Source organism: Malaclemys terrapin, chromosome 11 (genome assembly GCF_027887155.1).
Source record: "Malaclemys terrapin pileata isolate rMalTer1 chromosome 11, rMalTer1.hap1, whole genome shotgun sequence".
NCBI classification, from domain to species: domain Eukaryota; kingdom Metazoa; phylum Chordata; order Testudines; family Emydidae; genus Malaclemys; species Malaclemys terrapin.
The window spans coordinates 35,391,637-35,411,896 of NC_071515.1; the positions used below are offsets into that span (position 1 = coordinate 35,391,637).

Here is a 20,260-nt window from a genome sequence, read left to right on the forward strand (position 1 = left end):
ATTTTCATGTGGAAATCCATGGATTCTGGGAGATGGTTCACCCTCTCTGATGCCCTGTTCCATTCCTTGAACTCCAATAGAAAGGAAGGGCAGATGTTACCACAAAAGAGTCACAGGGAGATCTGAACACAGCAGACCCCTCCGCATACAGCTCCTGGGGTGGTGATCTAGTATATTGTGCTGTAAATACAGTACATTCAAGTACATTTAAATTATTGTGAGAAACGATGCAAATGAGCTAGTTAGATGAATATCGTCATTATGGCGTGTTTTGCTGTGGAAAAGTATAATGCAAAAGTATTCTAAGATCATCAGAATTATTCTGGTTTAGATCTGTTTCTTCCCTCTGTTAAAAAGGACAAATTGTTAGAATTCTTCTAACATTCCTCCTACCATTTTGCCCCCTAAACCTCCCCCAACACAAATCCTATGCCACTGAACATGCACGTACACACACTGATGCTAGCAGACTGCAGAATCAGCTGAGCTGTCACAAAGGTCTTACCTCTCTGGTTCCTATGAAGCAGCTCAGAACTGCAGATGTCCCAGCAAAAAACCATCTGGCTCTTTGCTGAATTAATGCTTTTCTGACCCTGATATGCTGTGCCCTCCAATAGTTTATTATTTTCATTATTCTACAAACTTTAAAATGAGATGTAAGCATTTTAAGACCTTACAAAGCATGTTTCTTTATTTTTTGACCTAAGTGGTTAGTAACATGCTTTATATTATCTTTCACGGTCCCATTAAACTTTTATATGCTGTGAGCCAGCTTCTCTGCTAGTGTAAATTGAGGAAGCTCCATTTACTTCAATAGCATTATGCCGGGCTGGGCAAACTTTTTGGCCAAAGGGCCACATCTGAGTATGGAAATTGTATGGCGGGCCATGAAAGCTCGTGAAATTGGAGGTTGGGGTGTAGGAGGGGCTGAGGGCTCTGGGGTGGGGCCAGAAATTAGGAGTTCAGGGTGTGGTAAGGGGCTCCAAACTGGGGCAGCGGGTTGGAGTGCGGGGGTGGGTGAGGGCTCCAGCTGGGGGTGCGGGCTCTGGGGAGGGGCTGAGGATGAGAGGTTAGGGGTGCAGGAGGGTGCTCTGGGCTGGGACCGAGGGGCTCAGAGGGCAGGAGGGGGGATCAGGGCAGGAGGTTGGGGCGCAGGAGGCGGGGCAGGAGTGCAGGCTCTAGGCAGTGCTTACCTGAAGCAGCTCACAGAAGCAGCAGCATGTCCCCCCTCTGGCTCCTATGTAGGGGAAGCCAGGAGCCTCCACACGCTACCCTGTCTGCAGGTGCCACCCCTGCAGCTCCCATTGGCCGCGGTTCCTGACCAATGGGCGCTGCAGGGGCAGCACTTGGGGTAGGAGCAGCGTGCGAAGCCCCCTGACTGCCACTACCCATAGGAGCCAGAGGGGGGACATGCTGCTGCTTCTGGAGCCACGCAGAGCCACGGCATGGAGACGGGCAAGCCCAGACCCCACTCCCCAGCAGGAGCTTGAGGACCAGATTAAAACATCTGAAGGGCCAGATGTGGTCCCCAGGCTGCAGTTTGCCCACCCCTACATTATACCAATTTACACCACTAGTAAGGTTTGAAAAAAACCCTGTTAAATAGTCATCAGGTCTCCTAACAAGGCTCCTAATGTTCAATAGGAATTTATAGTATGATGTGTTGTGTGTTAAATTTAGCATTATGATAATCACCGTAAGTCCTGAAAATTTGCTTAGCTGTATTCATGCTTAACTAGTGACCTAATTTAAGCAACAGAAATGTATGCTACCTCCTCCCCCCCACACCCACATTCTAACTGCAGATTTAATTTTAGGAAAAATTAGATCAAATTCTCAGCATTTTTGCAGGTCCTTATGGGGCCTCTCCCAGGTAATGTATTTTTTCATGTGACCTCTTTCAATAGATTGTTTTAAAGCCAATGGAATTCTAGGCTTTGGGACAGATTCCACCCAATTACGCAGGTGACATTCCCATAGAAAACTTGGGACCAAATTCAGGAGTGATGTAAATACTGAAGAGGCAGCATGGCTAGGGCAGTGGTTCCCAAACTTTTCAAAGACACAACCTCCTTTTAGGGCACCAATATTTTAATAACAACTTCCCACAATCCTCCATCCCAGATCATGACTCTCTACCACACAAATATTACTAAACAAGAGGACATAATCCGCAGTTTCTGTTAAGTTAGAGAAGGGCCTTTACTGAATTAGTGGGCAGTGCACACCTCTTAGGGCAGGGTAAGAAGGTCTTTAAGCAGCATCCTGTTCCAGGCTTAGCCTAACTTCCCAGGTGAAGAGAATAAGTCCTGAGGTCACATGATAGAAGACTGTGACTCAAAGTCAAGCCTGCTGGGATATAAAGGCAATTTGAAGGCAGAAAGAGAATGGGGCAGGCAGGAGTGGCGCCAGGGTTTTTGCCGCCCTAGGCGGCAGCGCTCCTCCTTTGACCATTCAGCGGCGGGGGTCCTTCTGCTCTGCGTCTTCAGGGCACTTCGGTGGCGGGTCCCGGAGTGAGTGAAGGACCCGCCGCCGAATTGCCGCCGAAGACCTGGAGCGGAAGGACCCCCCGCCGCCGAATTTCCGCCGAGGATGGCAAAATACCGCCGCCCCAAATCCTGCCGCCCTAGGCGACTGCCTAGGGTCACCTAGTGGAAGCGCCGGCCCTGGGGGCAGGAGGTGCTGGGTTAAGGGATGGATATGGAAGAATGTGTCAGATCTAGGGCCCTACCAAATTCACAGTCAATTTTGGTCAATTTCATGATCACATGATTTTAAAATGTGTAAATTTCACAGTTTCAGATACTTAAATCTGAAATTTCAGGGTGTTATAACCAGGGGAGTCCCAAGCTAAAAGGGGGCTATGCAGGGGGGTTGTGGTATTGTCACCCTTACTTCTGCACTGTTGCTGGTGGCTGAGCTGCCTTCAGGGCTGGATGCCCGCACCCACCCCAGCCAGCCCAAGGCCCCTTTAACCCCCAAGTGCCAGGATGCTGGGCCTGTAGCTGGGGAGAATCAGGGCTGGGGGTGCCCTGGCCAAAGGCTCCTACCATACGCTGGGCTCCAGCTGCTGGTCCTGGCTGGGCTGGTGAGGGACAGGACTTCCTCTTCCCCATAGGGGCCACTCCTGGGTCAGACCCACCTCCAGGAACCTCCCCTGGCTGCAGGAATTGCCACCTTTACTTCTGCGCTGCTGCTGGCTGCAGCACTGCCTTCAGAGCTGGGTGGCCAGCCAGGGTCCAACACTCTCCAGCCGCCCAGCTCTGACGGCAGCATAGAAGTAAAGGTGGCAATGCAACCCCACTACAATAGCCTTGTGAGCTCCCCACAGCCACCTTTTGGGTTGGGACCCCCAGTTTGAGAAACGCTGGCCTCCCTCTGTGAATTCTGAATAGTCCAGGGTAAAAGTACACAAAAGACCAGATTTCATTGGGGGAGGGGCAGATTTCATGGTCCATGACGCATTTTGCATGGCTGTGAATTTGGTAGGGCCCTAGTCATAGGAGACAGCTAAAAATCCTGGTTACGAATACTACTGTGTAGATAGCAGTGGTAATTACACCCCCTTAGGTGGGGCCAGCTGGCAGGAAATGTTTATCTGTTTTGATTAATGATGAGCAATGTTTGTGCAATAAATCTATCCCTAGGAAAAAAGGAATGAAATACTGATGCTGGTGGGAACTTAACTGATGCAACTAGCTAGGGAGTAGGCCTTATGACTTACATCAGTGGGGAAACTGAGGCAGGGGGCAAGACAGATGGGTTTTGGGAGACCCTGTTAGAGAGGCCCTATTTTCAGCTGCTATCATGGCCACCCTAGGGTAGTTACTCTGTGGTGCAATTTTTAAAAGCCCATCCAAATACCCTCTAGCCTAGGGAAAGATGCATTGGTCTAGGTGTAGAGATCATGTCTGTTAGTCCCATCTCTCTCACTCGTTAATAATTCTGGGCACTTCATAACCTTTATTACTGAACAAAGCCTCATGGCCCTATCTTAGCAGACAGGCAAATATTACTCCCCACATCTTACAGATGTGATAACTGAAGATCAGTGAGTCTGCACAAAGCCATTTCTGGCATAACTGGAAATAGAAGCCAAATCTCTTAATAAAGGGGTAGATCCAAGTTTTATCCACTTACTATTTTGTATTACCATAGTGCCTAGGAGACCTAGTCTCGGAGCAGGACTCCATTGTATTAGGTGTTGTACAAATACAGAACAAGAAGATAGTCCTTTGCTTAGCCAAACTACCGCTCAGCATCAGCTTCTGGCCATTGGTTCTTGTTTTGCTATCCTCCACTAGATTAAAGAGCTCTTTAGCACCAAGTATTTTCACCCTATGAAGGGACTTATACACTGTAATCAAGTAACTTCTCAATCTTCTCTTTGATCAGCTGAACAGAGTCAGCTCTTTAAGCCTCTCACTGTAAGGCATTTTCTCCAGTCTTCGAATTTTTGTGGTTCTTTTCTGTAGTCTCTCCAATTTTTCAACATCCTTTTTAAAATGTAGACACCAGAACTGTATGCAGTACAGGTCTGTCACATCTTATGCGCATTTAACATGCATGATTTCAGCTTTGTGCGGTCGGGGGGGGAAAAAAAGTGCGGGTGATTCCACCAGCGTGAGACGTGAATCTGCTGTTCCCACTAAAATATATTTTGGGGGGAACTTGACAGCAACAGCATGTCTTTAGGCCTGTGATAAGGTTCTCCCCTATAATAACCCTGGAGGGTTGGCAAAAAAAACAAAAAAACAGTTTAAATAGTATGTCTGCCCTGGAGTGAGTGTGAGATGGGAAGAAGCGAATCTGCTGTTCCCACTGCAGTACTGCTGTTCCCACTACAGTACTCAGTCCCCCTGTGCCTCTCATACTGTGCGCATCTCGCTGCGCTGAGTGAGATTCTACTGTGCCTGTACTGTTTAAAGAGACAGTACGTATTTTTTGTACTGTATAATATGGCCCCTAAACCCAAGGCACCTACTTCATCTGGTGTTCAACCAAAGAAACAGCAATGTGTTCCAACGCTGGAGGAAAAACTGGCTGTGTTGGACTTATTGAGAGACGGTATGTCCATCGCCAACGTGGTGCGTAAATATGGCCGCAACAAATCTAGCATCCATGCCATCAAAATTTGAGAGACAGAAATTCATCAAGCCGTGGCATCAAGTGCTCCAGTAACTGCTAAGGTGACGAGCCAAGTGCGTGATAAGACTTTAGTGAAGACTGAAAAGGCATTAAACTTATGGCTGGAAGACATGAACCGTAAATGTTGCAAGAAAAGGCTCTTAGCATCTATGCGCTGTTCAAACCTCCCGCCGAAGAGGGACAGCCTTCTGATAAGAAGGAATTCAAAGCCAGCCAAGGTTGGCTTAACAGTTTTAGGAACCGCTTCAACCTCAAAAACATGCAGATTGCTGATTACATCACTTATATTACACAGGCAATGGATGCAATCAAGCCTGAAACAGTCAATGCATGTTGGCGAAACCTATGGGAAGACTGTGTGAGTGATTTTAAGGGTTTCCCGACCATTGACAAAGAAGTGCAACTCATTGTTCAGGTGGCTAGGCAAGTGTGTGCTGATGGCTTCGTCGACATCCTCGAGGAAGAAATTGAGGAATTAATTGAGGGCCATAGAGAAACATTGACTAACGAAGAGTTAGAGGAACTGATAAAATCGTCTACAGAAGACGAAGATGATGACGAACAGGAAGAGCCAGCAACTTGGAATCTTCATAAATTTTCTGAAGTGTTCCAAGCAGCGAAACACTTGAATGATTTAATTTCTGAATACGATCCTTCTATGGAACGAAGCCGCAAAATCACACATAGTATTACGGATGATTTGAGACCGTACCAAGAAATGTTTGAGGAGCTCAAGAGACAACAGTGACAGTTGCCAATCACCAGGTTTTTAAAGAAAAAACAACCAGCAGCAGCAGAGCTTACACAATCAACTTCTCGAGCTGAACCAGAGCCAACCACTTCGTCTACGACTCGCTCTCCGTCACCCGAGCCTGGCCCATTGTCTCCTGGATCGACATCAAGCCCTGACGACTCAATGATAGTGTTATCAGGGGAAGAGGAAGACTAATCACTGGAGTGTGTATAGTACAAGACTAGCAAGAATATCCAGGATGACTGGTGACTGTTCAGGTTTACAGTACTGCACTGTACTGTTTTCATTTTTTATTCTTTCATTCTTCTGTCCCTCTGTTATGTTGTTAAAAATACTGTAAAATTATATTTTGCATATGTAGTCTTTATTATATAGTGTACATTGCTATATACAATACATAGTACTGTACAGGGTTGTACACACAAAATTGTACTTTATGGGTGATTTAAGGGATTTTCAAGGGTCATTTTGACTATATGCGGTTTTTGCTTTACGCGCTGATCGCAACGTAACCCCAGCGTAAGATGAGACAGACCTGTATTGATTTCTCCAATGCCATAAACAGAGCTTAAGTCACCTCTCTACTCCTATGTTTATACATCCAAGGATTGCATTGGCCCTTTTTACCCCAGCATTGCACCGGGAGCTCATGCTGAGCTGTCACTAAGAACCCTAATTTTTTTCCATATCACTTCTGTCCAGGATACCGTCCCCCATTCTGGAGGTATGGCCTACACTCCTTGTGCCTAGATATATCATGTTGCATGTGGTTGTCTTAAAATGCATGTTGTTTGAATAGAGTTAGTTTACCAACGGATCCTGATTGCTGGCCATAACTTCCTTGTCCTCGTCATTATTTACCCTTATAACACCACTTGTTACAATGGGATTCTGGACTCAGCAAGACCACAGGCTGTGCAGCATGTCCAAGGTGATCCATAAGCTTTCACTGTAACATAGATGTGCTGCACCCCCCCTGCAGTGAAACAGTGCATGGTAATGCATCCTTGCTGCAGGGATAGCACATAGCACTGGATATATGTGTCCTACTCTGCATACCCACAGATTACAACAGCAGCTAAGGAAGATGCAGGGCAGCCTAAATCCCTCTTTTCCATGTTATTCTTCTGCCTACGTCTCCAGTTCTTCCAAGAATGGATGCTTCTTGGAGCTGAGATTCTGGTCTGACAGAGCCATCAGTCTCACTGAGAGGCAGTCTTTCTAGTTCAACATGCTAAACCTAACCTGGCCCTCTCCTCTGGAACTTCAACCTATGCTGCTAAGCCTGTTTCATAGGGCTGTTGGCTTTTCACCAGGCCTCTTTCCCTACAGACCTTCTGGGAACCATGGATTGTGAATCCATGTCCAGCAATGGATCCTGAATCCTGGCCTGCCTCCATCAGAGCCAGCTGCTGCACAGACATTTTCAGACTGCTGCTGCTGCTGTCTCCCATCCTCCCTCACAGAGGCTGGGTTGGGACACTCACCACCCAAGTGCCCCCTCAGGCATAAACAAGGTAGCCTGGCACCATGATCCTGGGACACAGGGGAGCTACCTAAAATGACCACTCAGAGCAAGCAGCTCACACAGACACACCTACACCCAAGAGGTGTACATGAGGTGATATGAAGTAAAAAAACGGGATTGACAGAGCCAGACGAGTACCCAGAAGTCATCTCCTACAAGACAGGCCCAACAAATAAAATAACAGAACACCACTAGCTGTCACCTTCAGCCCCCAGCTAAAACCTCTCCAGCGCATCATCAAAGATCAACCTATCCTGAAAGATGATCCCTCACTCTCACAGATCTTGGGAGACAGACCTATCCTCGCTTACAGACAACCCCCCAACCTAAATCAAATACTCACCAGCAACCACACATCACTGAACAAAAACACTGACCCAGGAACGTATCCTTGTAACAAAGTCCGATGCCAACTCTGTCCACATATCTATTCAAGTGACATCATCATAGGACCTAATCACATTAGCCATACCATCAGGGGATCATTCACCTGCACATCTACCAATGTGATATATGCCATCATGTGCCAGCAATGCCCTTCTGCCATGTACATTGGCCAAACCGGACAGTCTCTAGGCAAAAGAATTAATGGACACAAATCTGACATCAGGAATCATAATACTCAAAAACCAGTGGGAGAACACTTTAACCTGTCTGGTCATTCAATGACAGACCTGCAGGTGGCTATCTTACAACAGAAAAACTTCAAAAACAGACTCCAACGAGAGACTGCTAAGCTGGAATTGATATGCAAACTAGACACAATCAATTTAGGATTGAATAAGGACTGGGAATGGCTGAGCCATTACAAACGTTGAATCTATCTCCCCTTGTAAGTATTCTCACACTTCTTATCAAACTGTCTGTACTGGGCTATCTTGATTATCACTTCAAAAGTTTTTTTTCACTTACTTAATTGGCCTCTCAGAGTTGGTAAGACAACTCCCACCTGTTCGTGCTCTCTGTATGTGTGTGTGTGTATATATATATATATATATATATATATATATATATATATCTCCTCAATATATGTTCCATTCTATAAGCATCCGAAGAAGTGGGCTGTGACCCACGAAAGCTTATGCTCTAATAAATTTGTTAGTCTCTAAGGTGCCACAAGTACTCCTGTTCTTTTTACATGAGGTGAGAGGCTCATGTACTGAAAATATTTGACCATACTTAGTTATTTTGTATGTAATTATGTTAAAATACTGTATTTCTAAGGTGACTACATCAGATGACATACATCACAGGAAACAAAGTGCAATACATTCTTGCTGTAAACGTGCACATTAGTTTATCTGCAAAATGCATCATCTTTTCCCCTGGGATAGGGGTTGTGATTCCCATTTATTTAGTGTTTCTGCAGGCACTCTGAATTACAGCAATTGAAGTACTCTGACATTCCCCAGGGTGCAACCTGACCTGCTGCGTCCCTGTAGCGCTACAGCCTGGGAGGCCTCTTACACTGTGTGCTTTGCTAGTGAACAGCAATGTCTCCAGGCTCTGCTCACTTACAGCCACTAGCATGTAAAGTCACTACCAACTGAATACATTAATGCTATGCCCAGACATCCATGCATCACCTATAGGGCAACACCCGCATATTCCTCAGTCCCAGCCTTGTCCCTAGAAAAGTGCACCTTGTACTGTTCAGTAGCCCGCTGGACAGTACAAGCTCATTAATAGTCTGTCATTCCACCAATGGGAACAATTATGCACCAGCCTTGTTGTCTCAAGTGGAGGTTTCCCAAATACTTCAATCGAGCACACTGGTTTAGATAAAACAATGTAACAAGTTTATTAACTAAAGAGAGGTTTTAAGTGGTAAGGCATAAAAGTCAGGATTTGTTACAAAAGAAATAAGATAAAACTGCAAGCCAATTACTAAACTTTACTAAGATAAAAAAGATTTGAAGCAAACATTCTCACCACACCAGCTGCAGCAGGCAACATTCTTAGTTTACAGGTCTCAGGCTGGATTTCCTTTCAGCCTGGACCACTTCCCTTAGTTTACTGTTTTTCAGGTACTCATTGATGTTCTGAGCAGAGATATAAGAGGGAAAGTTGAGGTGGTTTAGAGGCATTTCTCCCTCCCCTGCTCCCCTTTTTATATCCCAAACTCTTGTGTGCTGGAAAAATCCTTGCTGGGTCCGTCATGTGGTAGGCAGTTCCATTGCCTCTGTGAGCTCTAAACTGTCTTTCAGATGAATTGTAAATTTCTTGTTTACAACTCCCCTGTAATAGATTGTTAGCACTTTGCTGGCATGCCAGTGTGCCTTTATCTCTGAGGAATTGGCTCATGGGTGTTAACCAGAACTACAACATATTTCAGAAACAATCATACAGCAAAATATCATAATTTCACATGCCATGTTTTTACACATTTGAACAGTATAATAATCAGCAGATTGAGTTTTCAAATGATACCTCACAAGGCATGCTTTGTACAAAATATATCATAACCGTATAAAAGTGGTGAACATGGGGTACAGGGTGACACAAGTACATCTGACTGAGTTCAATTGAAAGTACAAATTACCAACACAGAATATCAATAAGATTGAGCTTTCAGGGAAGAGATTACTGTGAAACAGGTAAAGTTAGTATTTTGCCGTTATATGTTTTGGCTCCTCTGGGTGTGTTATCCAGGCCAGACTTTGGATGGGAGAGTTTTGCAGATCAGCTTTGTGGTTGTTGAGTGCTAAGAGAACTTTTTAGATATTGTATTCAACAAAAGTTTCTAAATTTTACAAACAGAGGCAGGATAAGGCAATATGATAGGGTATGAGACTAAAACCCAGTTTCAGTTCCCTGCGCCACTTCATACTTTGTATGATCTCTGTGCCGCAATTCCCCCATCACTTTACAGAGTTGTTGTGAGGATGAATACATTAAATGATTAAGAGGCACAGATATTATGCTAATGGGAGCCATATAGGTATGTAAGATAGCTTTAATTTTATCTTATTCGGAGTCTAGGTAGACATATTTGTCTACATTAATTTTGGTGAAGCTAATGACTCTTTCATTTAAACACCATTCAACTACAGAGCTGTGTGCCACAAAAGGATTCCCCTTCAGTTAATTTAAGTCAGTTGTGACTGCTTTGCACCACTGAAATGGGACAGAGTAATGAGCTTCAGAAAAATTCGGCCCATGGTGTTTAAATTCCTTAACGTGAATAAAATCTCCACCTTTCCTTCTCTCCTTTTGTGCCTGTCCAGACCTTCACTTCCATGCTCTCACTGTCACCTACATCCTTCCAAGCCACCTTTGGTTCCTGGTAGCTCTTACTTTGCCTCTTCCTGGTTCCCGGCACACGTCTGTCCATGCCTCCCCTTGTGTACCTGAAAACTGTGCAAAGCCTCATCCATGAACCTCTTCTAGTCTTTCTCATGCTCTCCTCTTTTTTCTTCTTATGCCTGCTTCAGTCTCCTGCACCCCCTTCTACACCCTCCTCTGTGCCCCACCCAGTTCCCTGCCCTTTTTCTCCTCTATGTACCATGTCCATGCATGATTTACTTACTTCACCTTTATCCCACCACCACCACCTCCTCAGTCTACTTTTTGCTTCCCTTCCTGTGCTCCTTCCTCCCCCAGAGCCACCCTCCAAGGAGATCCAAGAGCACATCACTACATACCACCCGTCCATGTCCCTTCTTATCCCTTTCCCCTCCTCATCTCCTACTAATCCCACATCCCAGTCTCCCTCCCCACTTCACAATACACACATACATTTTCTGGCTCAGTCTAGCTGTAGTGCCTGGAGGCAGCAACAAGTCCATTTATAATATGTTTTTATGTTAAATCTTTTATTTTCAAGTTGCGCTATGTACAAAGAAAATCAGCTGTTTGTAATTCTATTGTGATCAGAAGAGCTACTGTGAACAAGCTATTCTGCAATAGCTTGCTATTACAAAATAAAAATGATTTTATTCCAGAATAATTCCTCCACTTTGGAAGTGCACTAATTATTCCTGAATAATCAGTTACTTTGAGTCTGGAATAAAGTATCCACATGGCAAGCTATTAGGGCTATTCTGGAATAGATATGTGCATAATGTATGAGCAACAGCTATTCTGATGATTCCTGGGGTAGACAAGCCCTAAACATCAATTCTCCCCCAGAAGGTCAGCCACCTCAAAAGACTTATATGTGATTTATAATGAACCAATAAAATTAAACTAAACTTTAAAAAAACATGGCAGGGAAATTTTTAAAATACCTTCAAATATCTTTTCTGATTCCCCTCCACTCTGCTCCTGGGCCTGGGAAGCAGCATAGGAATTGTCAGCAGAATTGGTTTCTTTTGGGGGATGTTAGAGAGGCAGCTGCTTTTCTTACCATACCATGTATGACTATATCAGTGATTCCTAAACTGGGATTTGTGAAATGTTACAGGGGGAGTTCTCAGGAAAAAATTCCCTAATGGCGGACAGAGCTGTCCCTAGGGACCCCGGGCAGCACGGGGCCAGCAGCCTGGAGCCCCTGGACTTCCAAGAGCTAAGCAGATCAAAGCAAGCATATCTATCACACTGAGGAGATTTAAACTTCAAGACTCCTTATAAGAAATGGAAAGGGAGGTGGATAAAATTAAATAGCCAGCTAGTATTGTTTTTAAAATTATGAAGAACAAGTTTAAGCTTTGTTGTAATGTGTGTTGTTTGCCTGGACTGCTCAAGACCTGAATGCTTGTGTAGGAGGAACTCTTTGAGTTGGCTTCTTAAATACCTTCATGCTGTTTTACATCAGATACTCCTTGATGAAACATAGGAGTCATGTCTTATAACAGACTTATTCAAAGTGATACAAGCTATGAAAGTGAGATCTTGGAAGAGTGTTGCTGTTTTCATAATGTAATAAAAATACTGTAATGATCATTAATAAAGTGTGTAATAAGATTGTCATAAAAACAAATTTGATATTGCCAAGATCACTGCTTTTATAATTTATACTCAGGTAAAGAAGAAAATCCCTGGAAATATTCATTTTTAGGAGGGGGTTTGTGAGACTTGACATTTTAGTGAAAGGGGTTCACAGGTTGTTAAAGTTTGGGAACCACTGGACTATATAGTCACCACTTTTGCATTTTGTGACCTGACTAACGCTAGCACAGACTGAATCACCAGCATGCTTTGCTGTGGCTTAGCAGTAGCTGTTCCATAGTTAAGGTTGAAGTTAGTGTTTCATGAAAAGCCTGACTTTCAATAACCCTTCATCCAAAGTAAATCCCGGGCCACGGCTACCCAGGGGTAGATTTACCTAGCACATGTCTTCCTTTGATTCTTAAAATACTCCTACTTACTACCTTTAAGGAGGCGGATCATTATAATGACCCCAAAAATGGGGTCAGCTTTTAAACTCCCCCTCCCTGATGCTGAGCCAGTGACGCCCAGGTGGCGTCAAACCTGATCAGCCTTGGAGAGCAGCGGGCTCCTGAGCCCCAGGCCGGGAACAGCGCACATCTCGGCGGGGGCTGCTGCCCGGGGCGGCGATAGACCTCGCGTGGTGGGGGCACTGCAGGGCGCCTAGAGCCACAAGTGCGTCCCCGGACCTCCTCGCTTGGGGCTGCCCAACAGCACCTCGGGAAACCGCTCGCGCGCAACCCCTCCTCCGCCCAGGTCGCACTGGACGCTGGGAGCTGTCGTTTCGGCCGTTTGAGGCTTCGTGGCCGCCATGTTACTGACGTAGCACCAGCCTACTTTGGGGGTCGGTGAGGGTTGGGTTATTTTCTGCATTTCTTTTTCGCTATTATTAACTCGGTTAAACACCAAATAAATACCGTTAAAATTATTAACATCAACGAGGTGTTACTCCACTTCCGGCAGGAAACCCCCCCACCCGCGTCTAACCGGAAGCAAAGGTACTTCCGGTAAGATGGCGGCGTTTGGGAGACTGAGGTAAGTTCCGACCGCGGGGGAACCTCACTGTCTTCCCTTCCACTCCTACTTCCCGCGGAGGCTGCTATCCCCTGCCGGGGCCTCTCTGTCCCTTTGCGTGTGGAGCACGATGGGGGCGGGGGATGGCGCGGGCTCTGACGAGGGGCTGCCTTGGTACGAGCGGTCGGGGCGGACGCTAGCCGCTCATCTCCCCGGTATCCGCCCAGACTCGGCGCCCGTTAGCCCCCTCCCCCGTTTCCTGAAAGGGCGCTGCCATGGCAGTGGCCCGCCCACGTTAGTGCACCGGCTGCTAGGTCGGTCCTTCGCGAGTCTGTCTTTGGGTCCACGCTGCAGCACCCGCCTCTGCGGAATTGGCTCCTCGCCGTTTCACCGCAGCTCACGGCCGGGAGTGTCAGAGGGGGGAACTGGAGCCTCTCGGTCACTAAAAAGCCTGCTCTACACTTCGAAATCGCAGCGACCGAGTTACCGCGCCCAGGGCTGTGAGCGGTGTCGTGCCCTAAGCACCGTAGTTACCGCGACCTCACCCACGGTATAGGCACGGCTACGTGGAGGGAAGGATTTTTTTCCATCAAACTGACTCCCACCTGTCAGAGAGGTGCATTAATGACCTCGAAGGAAAAACCCTTCAGTCCCTATGTAGCTTTGCTGCTGGGGTGCTAGTAGTGTAGACATAGCCTAAAAAAGCAAGTAAAACTGCAGGAACAATAGAGGCCCTGGAACTTGCTGGTTGTTTTCAGGCTTCACAAATCCCTGTGTCAATCTTCACTTCCAGAGTTTAAGCTGCTTCAGCAACATAAGCAGTGATGGGATAAGAGTTCTCTCATGGATTGGTAGCTGGTTAAAAGATAGGAAACAAAAGGTAGGAATAAATTGTCAGTTTTAAGAATGGAGAGAGGTAAATAGTGGTGTCCCCTAGGAGTCTGTTCTGGGCCCAGTCATATTTAATATATTCATAAATGATCTGGAAAAAGGGGTAGACAGTGAGGTGGCAAAATTTGGAGATGAATCAAAATTACTCAAGATAGTTAAGTACCAGGCAGACTGCGAAGAGCTGCAAAAGGATCTCTCAAAACTGGGTGACTGGGCAACAAAATGGCCGATGACATTCAGTGTTGATAAATGCAAAGTAATGCACGTTGGAAAACATTCCAACTATACATATAAAATGATGAGGTCTAAATTAGCTATTATCACTCATGAAAGAGATCTTGGAGTCATTGTGGATAGTTCTCTAAAAACATCCACTCAGTGCGCAGCGGCAGTCAAAAAAGCGAGCAGAATGTTGGGAATCATTGAGAGAGAGGTAATAAGACAGAAAATATAATATTGCTGCTATATGAATCCATGGTACACCCACATCTTGAATACTGTGTGAATACTGTGAATACATGCTCGCCCCATCTAAAAAAAGATATATTGGAATTGGAAAGGGTTCAGAAAACAGTAACAAAAATTATTAGGGGGCATGGAACAGCTTCTGTATGAAGAGAGATTAAGACTGTGACTAATGGGGGCTATGATAGAGGTCTATAAAATCATGACTGTGTGGAGAAAGTAAATAAGGAAGTTTTATTTACTCATAACACTAGAGCTAATTAATAGGCTGCAGGTTTAAAACAAACAAAAGGAAGTATTTTTTCACACAATGCACAGTCAACCTCCCAGCTACCTAACAAGTCCCTCTGCTGTGAAAAGGGATAGTAACACTTTTCACAGTAGATTTACTGAGCCCTGGCAAGCCTGGGGACAGATTAAGCCCTGGATGGGGAGGTGGATGGGCAGGCAGCTGGGGCCATTGGGGATGAGGGGTGGAGGAGGCAGCAGGGATCCTGAAGCCTGAGGGATGGAACCCAGGAAGGAGCTTGAAGCCTGAAGCCCAAGATGGGGCCTTGTGTCCCGGAGACAGGGCCAGAGCCTGAAGCCCTGTGGCTGGAGCCTGCCATCTCACTAGCCCAGGGCTGAAGCCTGAGCCCCACAACCCCCAGGAAGGTGGGGAACTCACAGGCTGCCTGTTCCTCCATGGTTGTGCCCCAGGTGTCTCCAGAGGGGGGCAGGGCCCAACCCCTGCCTGCAGACCCAGCCACCAACACCAAGGTGGCACATCCAGAAGGAACAGGGAGGGGCATCTGCTTGGCCCCCAATCACTGCCCAGCATGCTGTGGCTGTAAGAGAAGCCCCTGGTGGCTGCATTTGGCCACGGTGGCCACATTTGAGAAACGTTGATCTAGATCATTCCTAACAGGTGTTTGTCTAACCTGCTGTTAAAAATCTCCAATAATGGAGATTCCACAACCACCGTAGGCAATTTATTCCAGTGCTTAACCATCCTGACAGTTAAGTTTTTCCTAATGTCCAACCTAAACCTCCCTTGCTGCAATTTAAGCCCATTGCTTCTTGTCCTATCCTCAGCGGTTAAGAACAACAAATTTTCTCCCTCCTCCATGTAACAACTTTTTATGTACTTGAAAACTGTTATGTCCCCTCTCAGCCTTCTCTTTTCCAGACTAAACAAGCCCAGTTTATTCAGTCTTCCCCCATAAATCATGTTTTCTAGACCTTTAATCATTTTTGTTGCTCTTCTCTGGACTTTCTCCAATTTGTCCACATCTTTCCTGAAATGTGGTGCCCAGAACTGGACACAATACTCCAGTTGAGCCCTAATCAGCACGGAGTAGAGCGGAAGAATTGCGTCTCATGTCTTGCTTACAGTACTCTTGCTAATAATTCCAGAATGATGATGGCATTTTTTGCAACAATGTTACACTGTTGACTCATAGTTAGCTTGTTGTCCACTATGACCCCCTAGATCCCTTTCTGCAGTATTTTTTCCTAGGCAGTCATTCCCCATTTTGTATGTGCGCAACTGATTGTTCCTTTCTATGTGGAGTACTTTGCATTTGTCCCTATTGAATGTAACCACCAGGGACTTTTATTGAGGCTGGGGGGAAAGGAAGAGTAGCAGCCCCTCACCCTCCCTGTTACTCCTGGATTCCCTGCCTTGCTATTGGTTGCTGGGGCCGCCAGCAGGGGTTGGGTCCTGCTCCCCGCTGGAGTCACCTGGGGCACAATGCTGGAGGAGCAGGCACCCCCATGAGTTCCCCATCTTCCCAGGGCGGTGGGGCTCAGGCTTTGGGATTCAGCCCTGGGATGGTGGGCTGACAGGCTCTGGCCGCAGGTCTTCTGGCGCCAGATACTTGTATGTTTGTTAATATCACTTTTCACAACGGACTTACTAGCTAGCAATAAATAAATTACGATTTGGATGTGTATATATGCATATTTCTTTGTTTTTCCCAAAGCTAATTAAGTATTTTAGGAAAAAGTGGGAGAGTGGCCACCAGCAAGAGACCTTTATTTTGTTTAGGATGTACTTCCTTTTTCAGAGTACTCAAAAAAACAAAACAAAAAAACACCTAATTTCAAAGACAAGTGTATTTGTTTTTTTCCTCACAATCATTGCTCTCTCCCATAACTGCCAAGTTTCAGAACTTGACTATCTGCATTTGCAATACAGCTATTTGTGCTTACATTTCTAAAATCAGGGAATCTAGAATAATGTCTGACAAAATTCTTTTAAATAAGATAAAAATTACTCCGAACATAAAAATATACTTAACCTGACTAAATTCAGGTTATTCGGTGTTTGGTAAGTTATGGATGGTACTCCTTTTCCTTTGTCTCTTTTTTGTTTGTGTGTTTGTTTTGTTCACGGATTTTTTTTTTCCCAGTTACTAGTCCTATAAACTTTATATAGAAGGGAAAGATCTTTAAATCAGGAAATTAGAAAAGACAAAAGGCGATGAGAGAGTGATTTTCTTCTGGCTCTAACATCCATTTTTCACCCCAGATTTGCCAAATGTTATCTTGCAATTGAAATGCTGTTAAAATACTGAGATGAAAAGCAACTGGAACAGTCTTTGGCCTTCTGCTGCTTTTCAGCATCGCCAATGTGGATTTTATGTTAAGAGGTTAAACCTTCCTTCTCCTGATGAGAGTTTGAGGGAATGTCTTACTGAAAAGTATAATCAATAGGATGACAAGATTGCAGCCGGAAGCAGGCTTTGGCAAACAAAGCTCTCTTAATTTTGGCTTTGCGATGAATGATATCCAGTTCACAGAATGGAAATTAATACTGCCTTTGTTTGGAAGTGGATTTGATATCTTTATGATCATCTTGATTATTCTAAAATTTTATTTTATATTTTAATTAGAATCTTGTCTTACATGGATACACACCTGATATCAGTCTCAGACCGTCAGAAAATACTGAATTCAGACAGACTTGCTTTTATGTTCTGATAGAATAACATTTCTCTTTTATTTAAGAAAATTTTGGTAGGTGTTATTCTTGTTTTTCTGTTTTTAGCAGATTAAAACATAAATATAATATAATGTAACTTTAGTTATGTGAAGCAATAAGAAATATTCAAGTTAATGTCTTGGTGAGATGATTCCTAAAATGGATTCTTTTAAAGTTTTGTAAAGATCACAACTCACTTCTCCAGTGATTGTTTGTTTTACCTTTAAAAATAAATCTAAATATTATTTCATCAGTTATAGAATGTGTTGCTTATCTTTTGTAGGTAAAACATTTTTTCATAAGAGACCCCACATTTGAGTTGAGAACATTATCATTATTTCTGCAAGTTCAGAACTTTAAGTGAGCTACAGGAAAAAATGAAGAGTAGAGTGGCACAGATAAATGTAAGTATTGTGAAGTTTAATTTTTTGGGAGAAGTACAACATTGTTTGGGGATTTTTGTGTGAGTTTAGTATGTATGCCTATTTCCACTTCATATATGAATACAAATTCCCTCAACTTCAACAGGAGTTATAGCATATATTGGGGAGAGAATACATGTATCATAATAATACTTCTTGTTCTTAATTACTTAAACCAGCAAACTGCAGCTGGTTGATGTGCAGATATTCTTAGCAACAGATGACCCAAGTATTCCTGGCAGCAATGTGAAAAGGGAATGAAGTGTGAAGAGAAGTTGGTAAAAGATGGAAACAGTTCAGTAGAAAGCATGAGTGAGTTGAGGAATAATGGAAGGTTATGAGAATGGTGGGGAGGAGAAATTGATTGCATCTTTCTCTGGATTATGATATTGGTTATTCATTTTACTATCATGCAGTCAAGATTGCAAGTATGGTATTTGGATTCCTACAATTCTGAGAGACTTATTTCTTACAGTGAAGGGTCCTGCTCTTTCAGATTCTGAATGTTGTATGTTTCAGAAGGGACAGTTGCAGTACTGTTAGGAATGTAGCAGCAAGCAAAACTTCTGTTTGAAAACATAGACTTTCTTCTGGCTATTGGCTTCATGGTGCTATCTCTATGAAGTTAAATATTTTTTATGTAATTTCATTCACACACAAGGTATATAAAAACTTCCCTTCAGATAACAAAGTAGAGAAATGTTACCAATACAAAAAGAACAGGAGTACTTGTGACACCTTAGAGACTAACAAATTTATTAGAGCATAAGCTTTTGTGGACTACAGCCCACTTCTTCGGATGCATATTGAGATCCAGCTAATATACTCTAAAAGCTAAATATTTGCAGAAATAATAGATTTTTTTTTATTACTTTCCAGATCTTGGAGTGTTTCTTGCATGAGATGTTAATAATTAAGTAATTAGTGGATGGAATTTTTAGAAATTAATTTATAGTTAGAAGTGCTCACTTTAGAGTTTTGTCTTCTGGTCACCACATAGTCATGACTACAGTGAAATGCATGTTATGCTTAGAGATTATATCAAGGAGTATTTTTTCTCATTTATTAATGAAAGGTGCTTGATCATTAGCTTGAAGTCTGCAGGAGACAAAAATCCTGCATTTATCTTCAGAACAAGCACAGCACAAGCATCAATAATGCAAACATCTTTATGCAGCTCTGTTAATGTGTTTGAACACTGGTCTGGAAGGACCGGGTTTTAGGGCTAGGAGCAGGTATTATATATGGGGCGTTGGGGAAAGCTGAATAGTCTCTTCCACGCTCTTTCCGCTTGAGATGCAAAAGTCAGACACCACTCACAGTAGACCATGCAGCTGTTCAAAATATGATTATGGATATTCTGCTGAGCTTGGCTCCCCAAAGAGCTCAGCTCCATCGATTAGATTAGAAAGGGAAAAAGCACTCACAATAAACTAGATGTTCATGATATGATCATCCCTCTGTTTTCTTACCTGATTTGATTAGCAGTAAAATAGTTAACATTTTTAATGTTTAAACATTTTTGGAGTTAACACCTATTGAGATGCTTGTGGCAGTTCATGTATCTCAGAGCTGTTGTTTCAGATTCCCTGCAAACTCATACATTGAACATATTAAGGACTTGTCTATGCTGGGATTTTTTTTCAGTGCAAACCCCATTGTAGATGTGCTGCACAGGTGCAACTGGCCCATTTTGCACCATTGCAGATTTTTCCATAGAATGAAGTGGGGGGCATCTCTCAACCCTAAGGGCTAGAAATGTGCCTTTTTAAAATAAGTTGAGATTCTGGAACACATGATGGCAGCTTAAAAAACCAAAGTATTGGCTCACTGAGCCAGCATGAGTCAGCCCAGTTGGACCCTGGATGGGAGGATATTTCAGTCTTAATTTATGCAGGTATTACTGTTTCTCCTAGAAGCCTCAATCAGAATCAGGATCTAGTTGTATTCTGTACAGCATCTAGCACAAATAGACCCTGCTCCAAGTAATAAATATAATTTCCTTTGTTTGAATATTCAAACATCATTTGATATTGCTGTCCATCAGGAGGACCCGTTATTAAACTGCCTAGCTTTCTAAACTTATATTTGACTGGCTCCAAGGTGATATAGAAACTAGTACGTCAGCTTGTTAGTGGGCACACTGCCATCCTTATAGATGGAGTTAGGGTCAATATATATTCTATATGAGTATTGGTGACAGA

The 20,260-nt window shown here is 44.0% G+C and overlaps 1 protein-coding gene across 6 annotated transcripts in view; it reads left to right on the top strand.

Moving 5' to 3' along the window:
* The window catches only part of CWC22 (CWC22 spliceosome associated protein homolog), a 72,787-nt gene that overhangs the window by 14,657 nt on the left and 37,870 nt on the right, over positions 1 to 20,260 (top strand). For 3 of the 6 annotated variants that reach the window (XM_054044165.1, XM_054044170.1, XM_054044171.1), the window contains exons 1-2: positions 13,260 to 13,334; positions 17,918 to 18,038. In XM_054044165.1, coding sequence (XP_053900140.1) covers positions 18,012 to 18,038 — 27 coding nt within the window. In that variant the 5' untranslated portion in view covers positions 13,260 to 13,334; positions 17,918 to 18,011. Of the gene's footprint in view, positions 1 to 13,259; positions 13,335 to 14,025; positions 14,194 to 17,558; positions 17,670 to 17,917; positions 18,039 to 20,260 lie in introns of those variants that run through there. The other 3 variants (XM_054044168.1, XM_054044166.1, XM_054044169.1) reach the window with 3 other exon arrangements.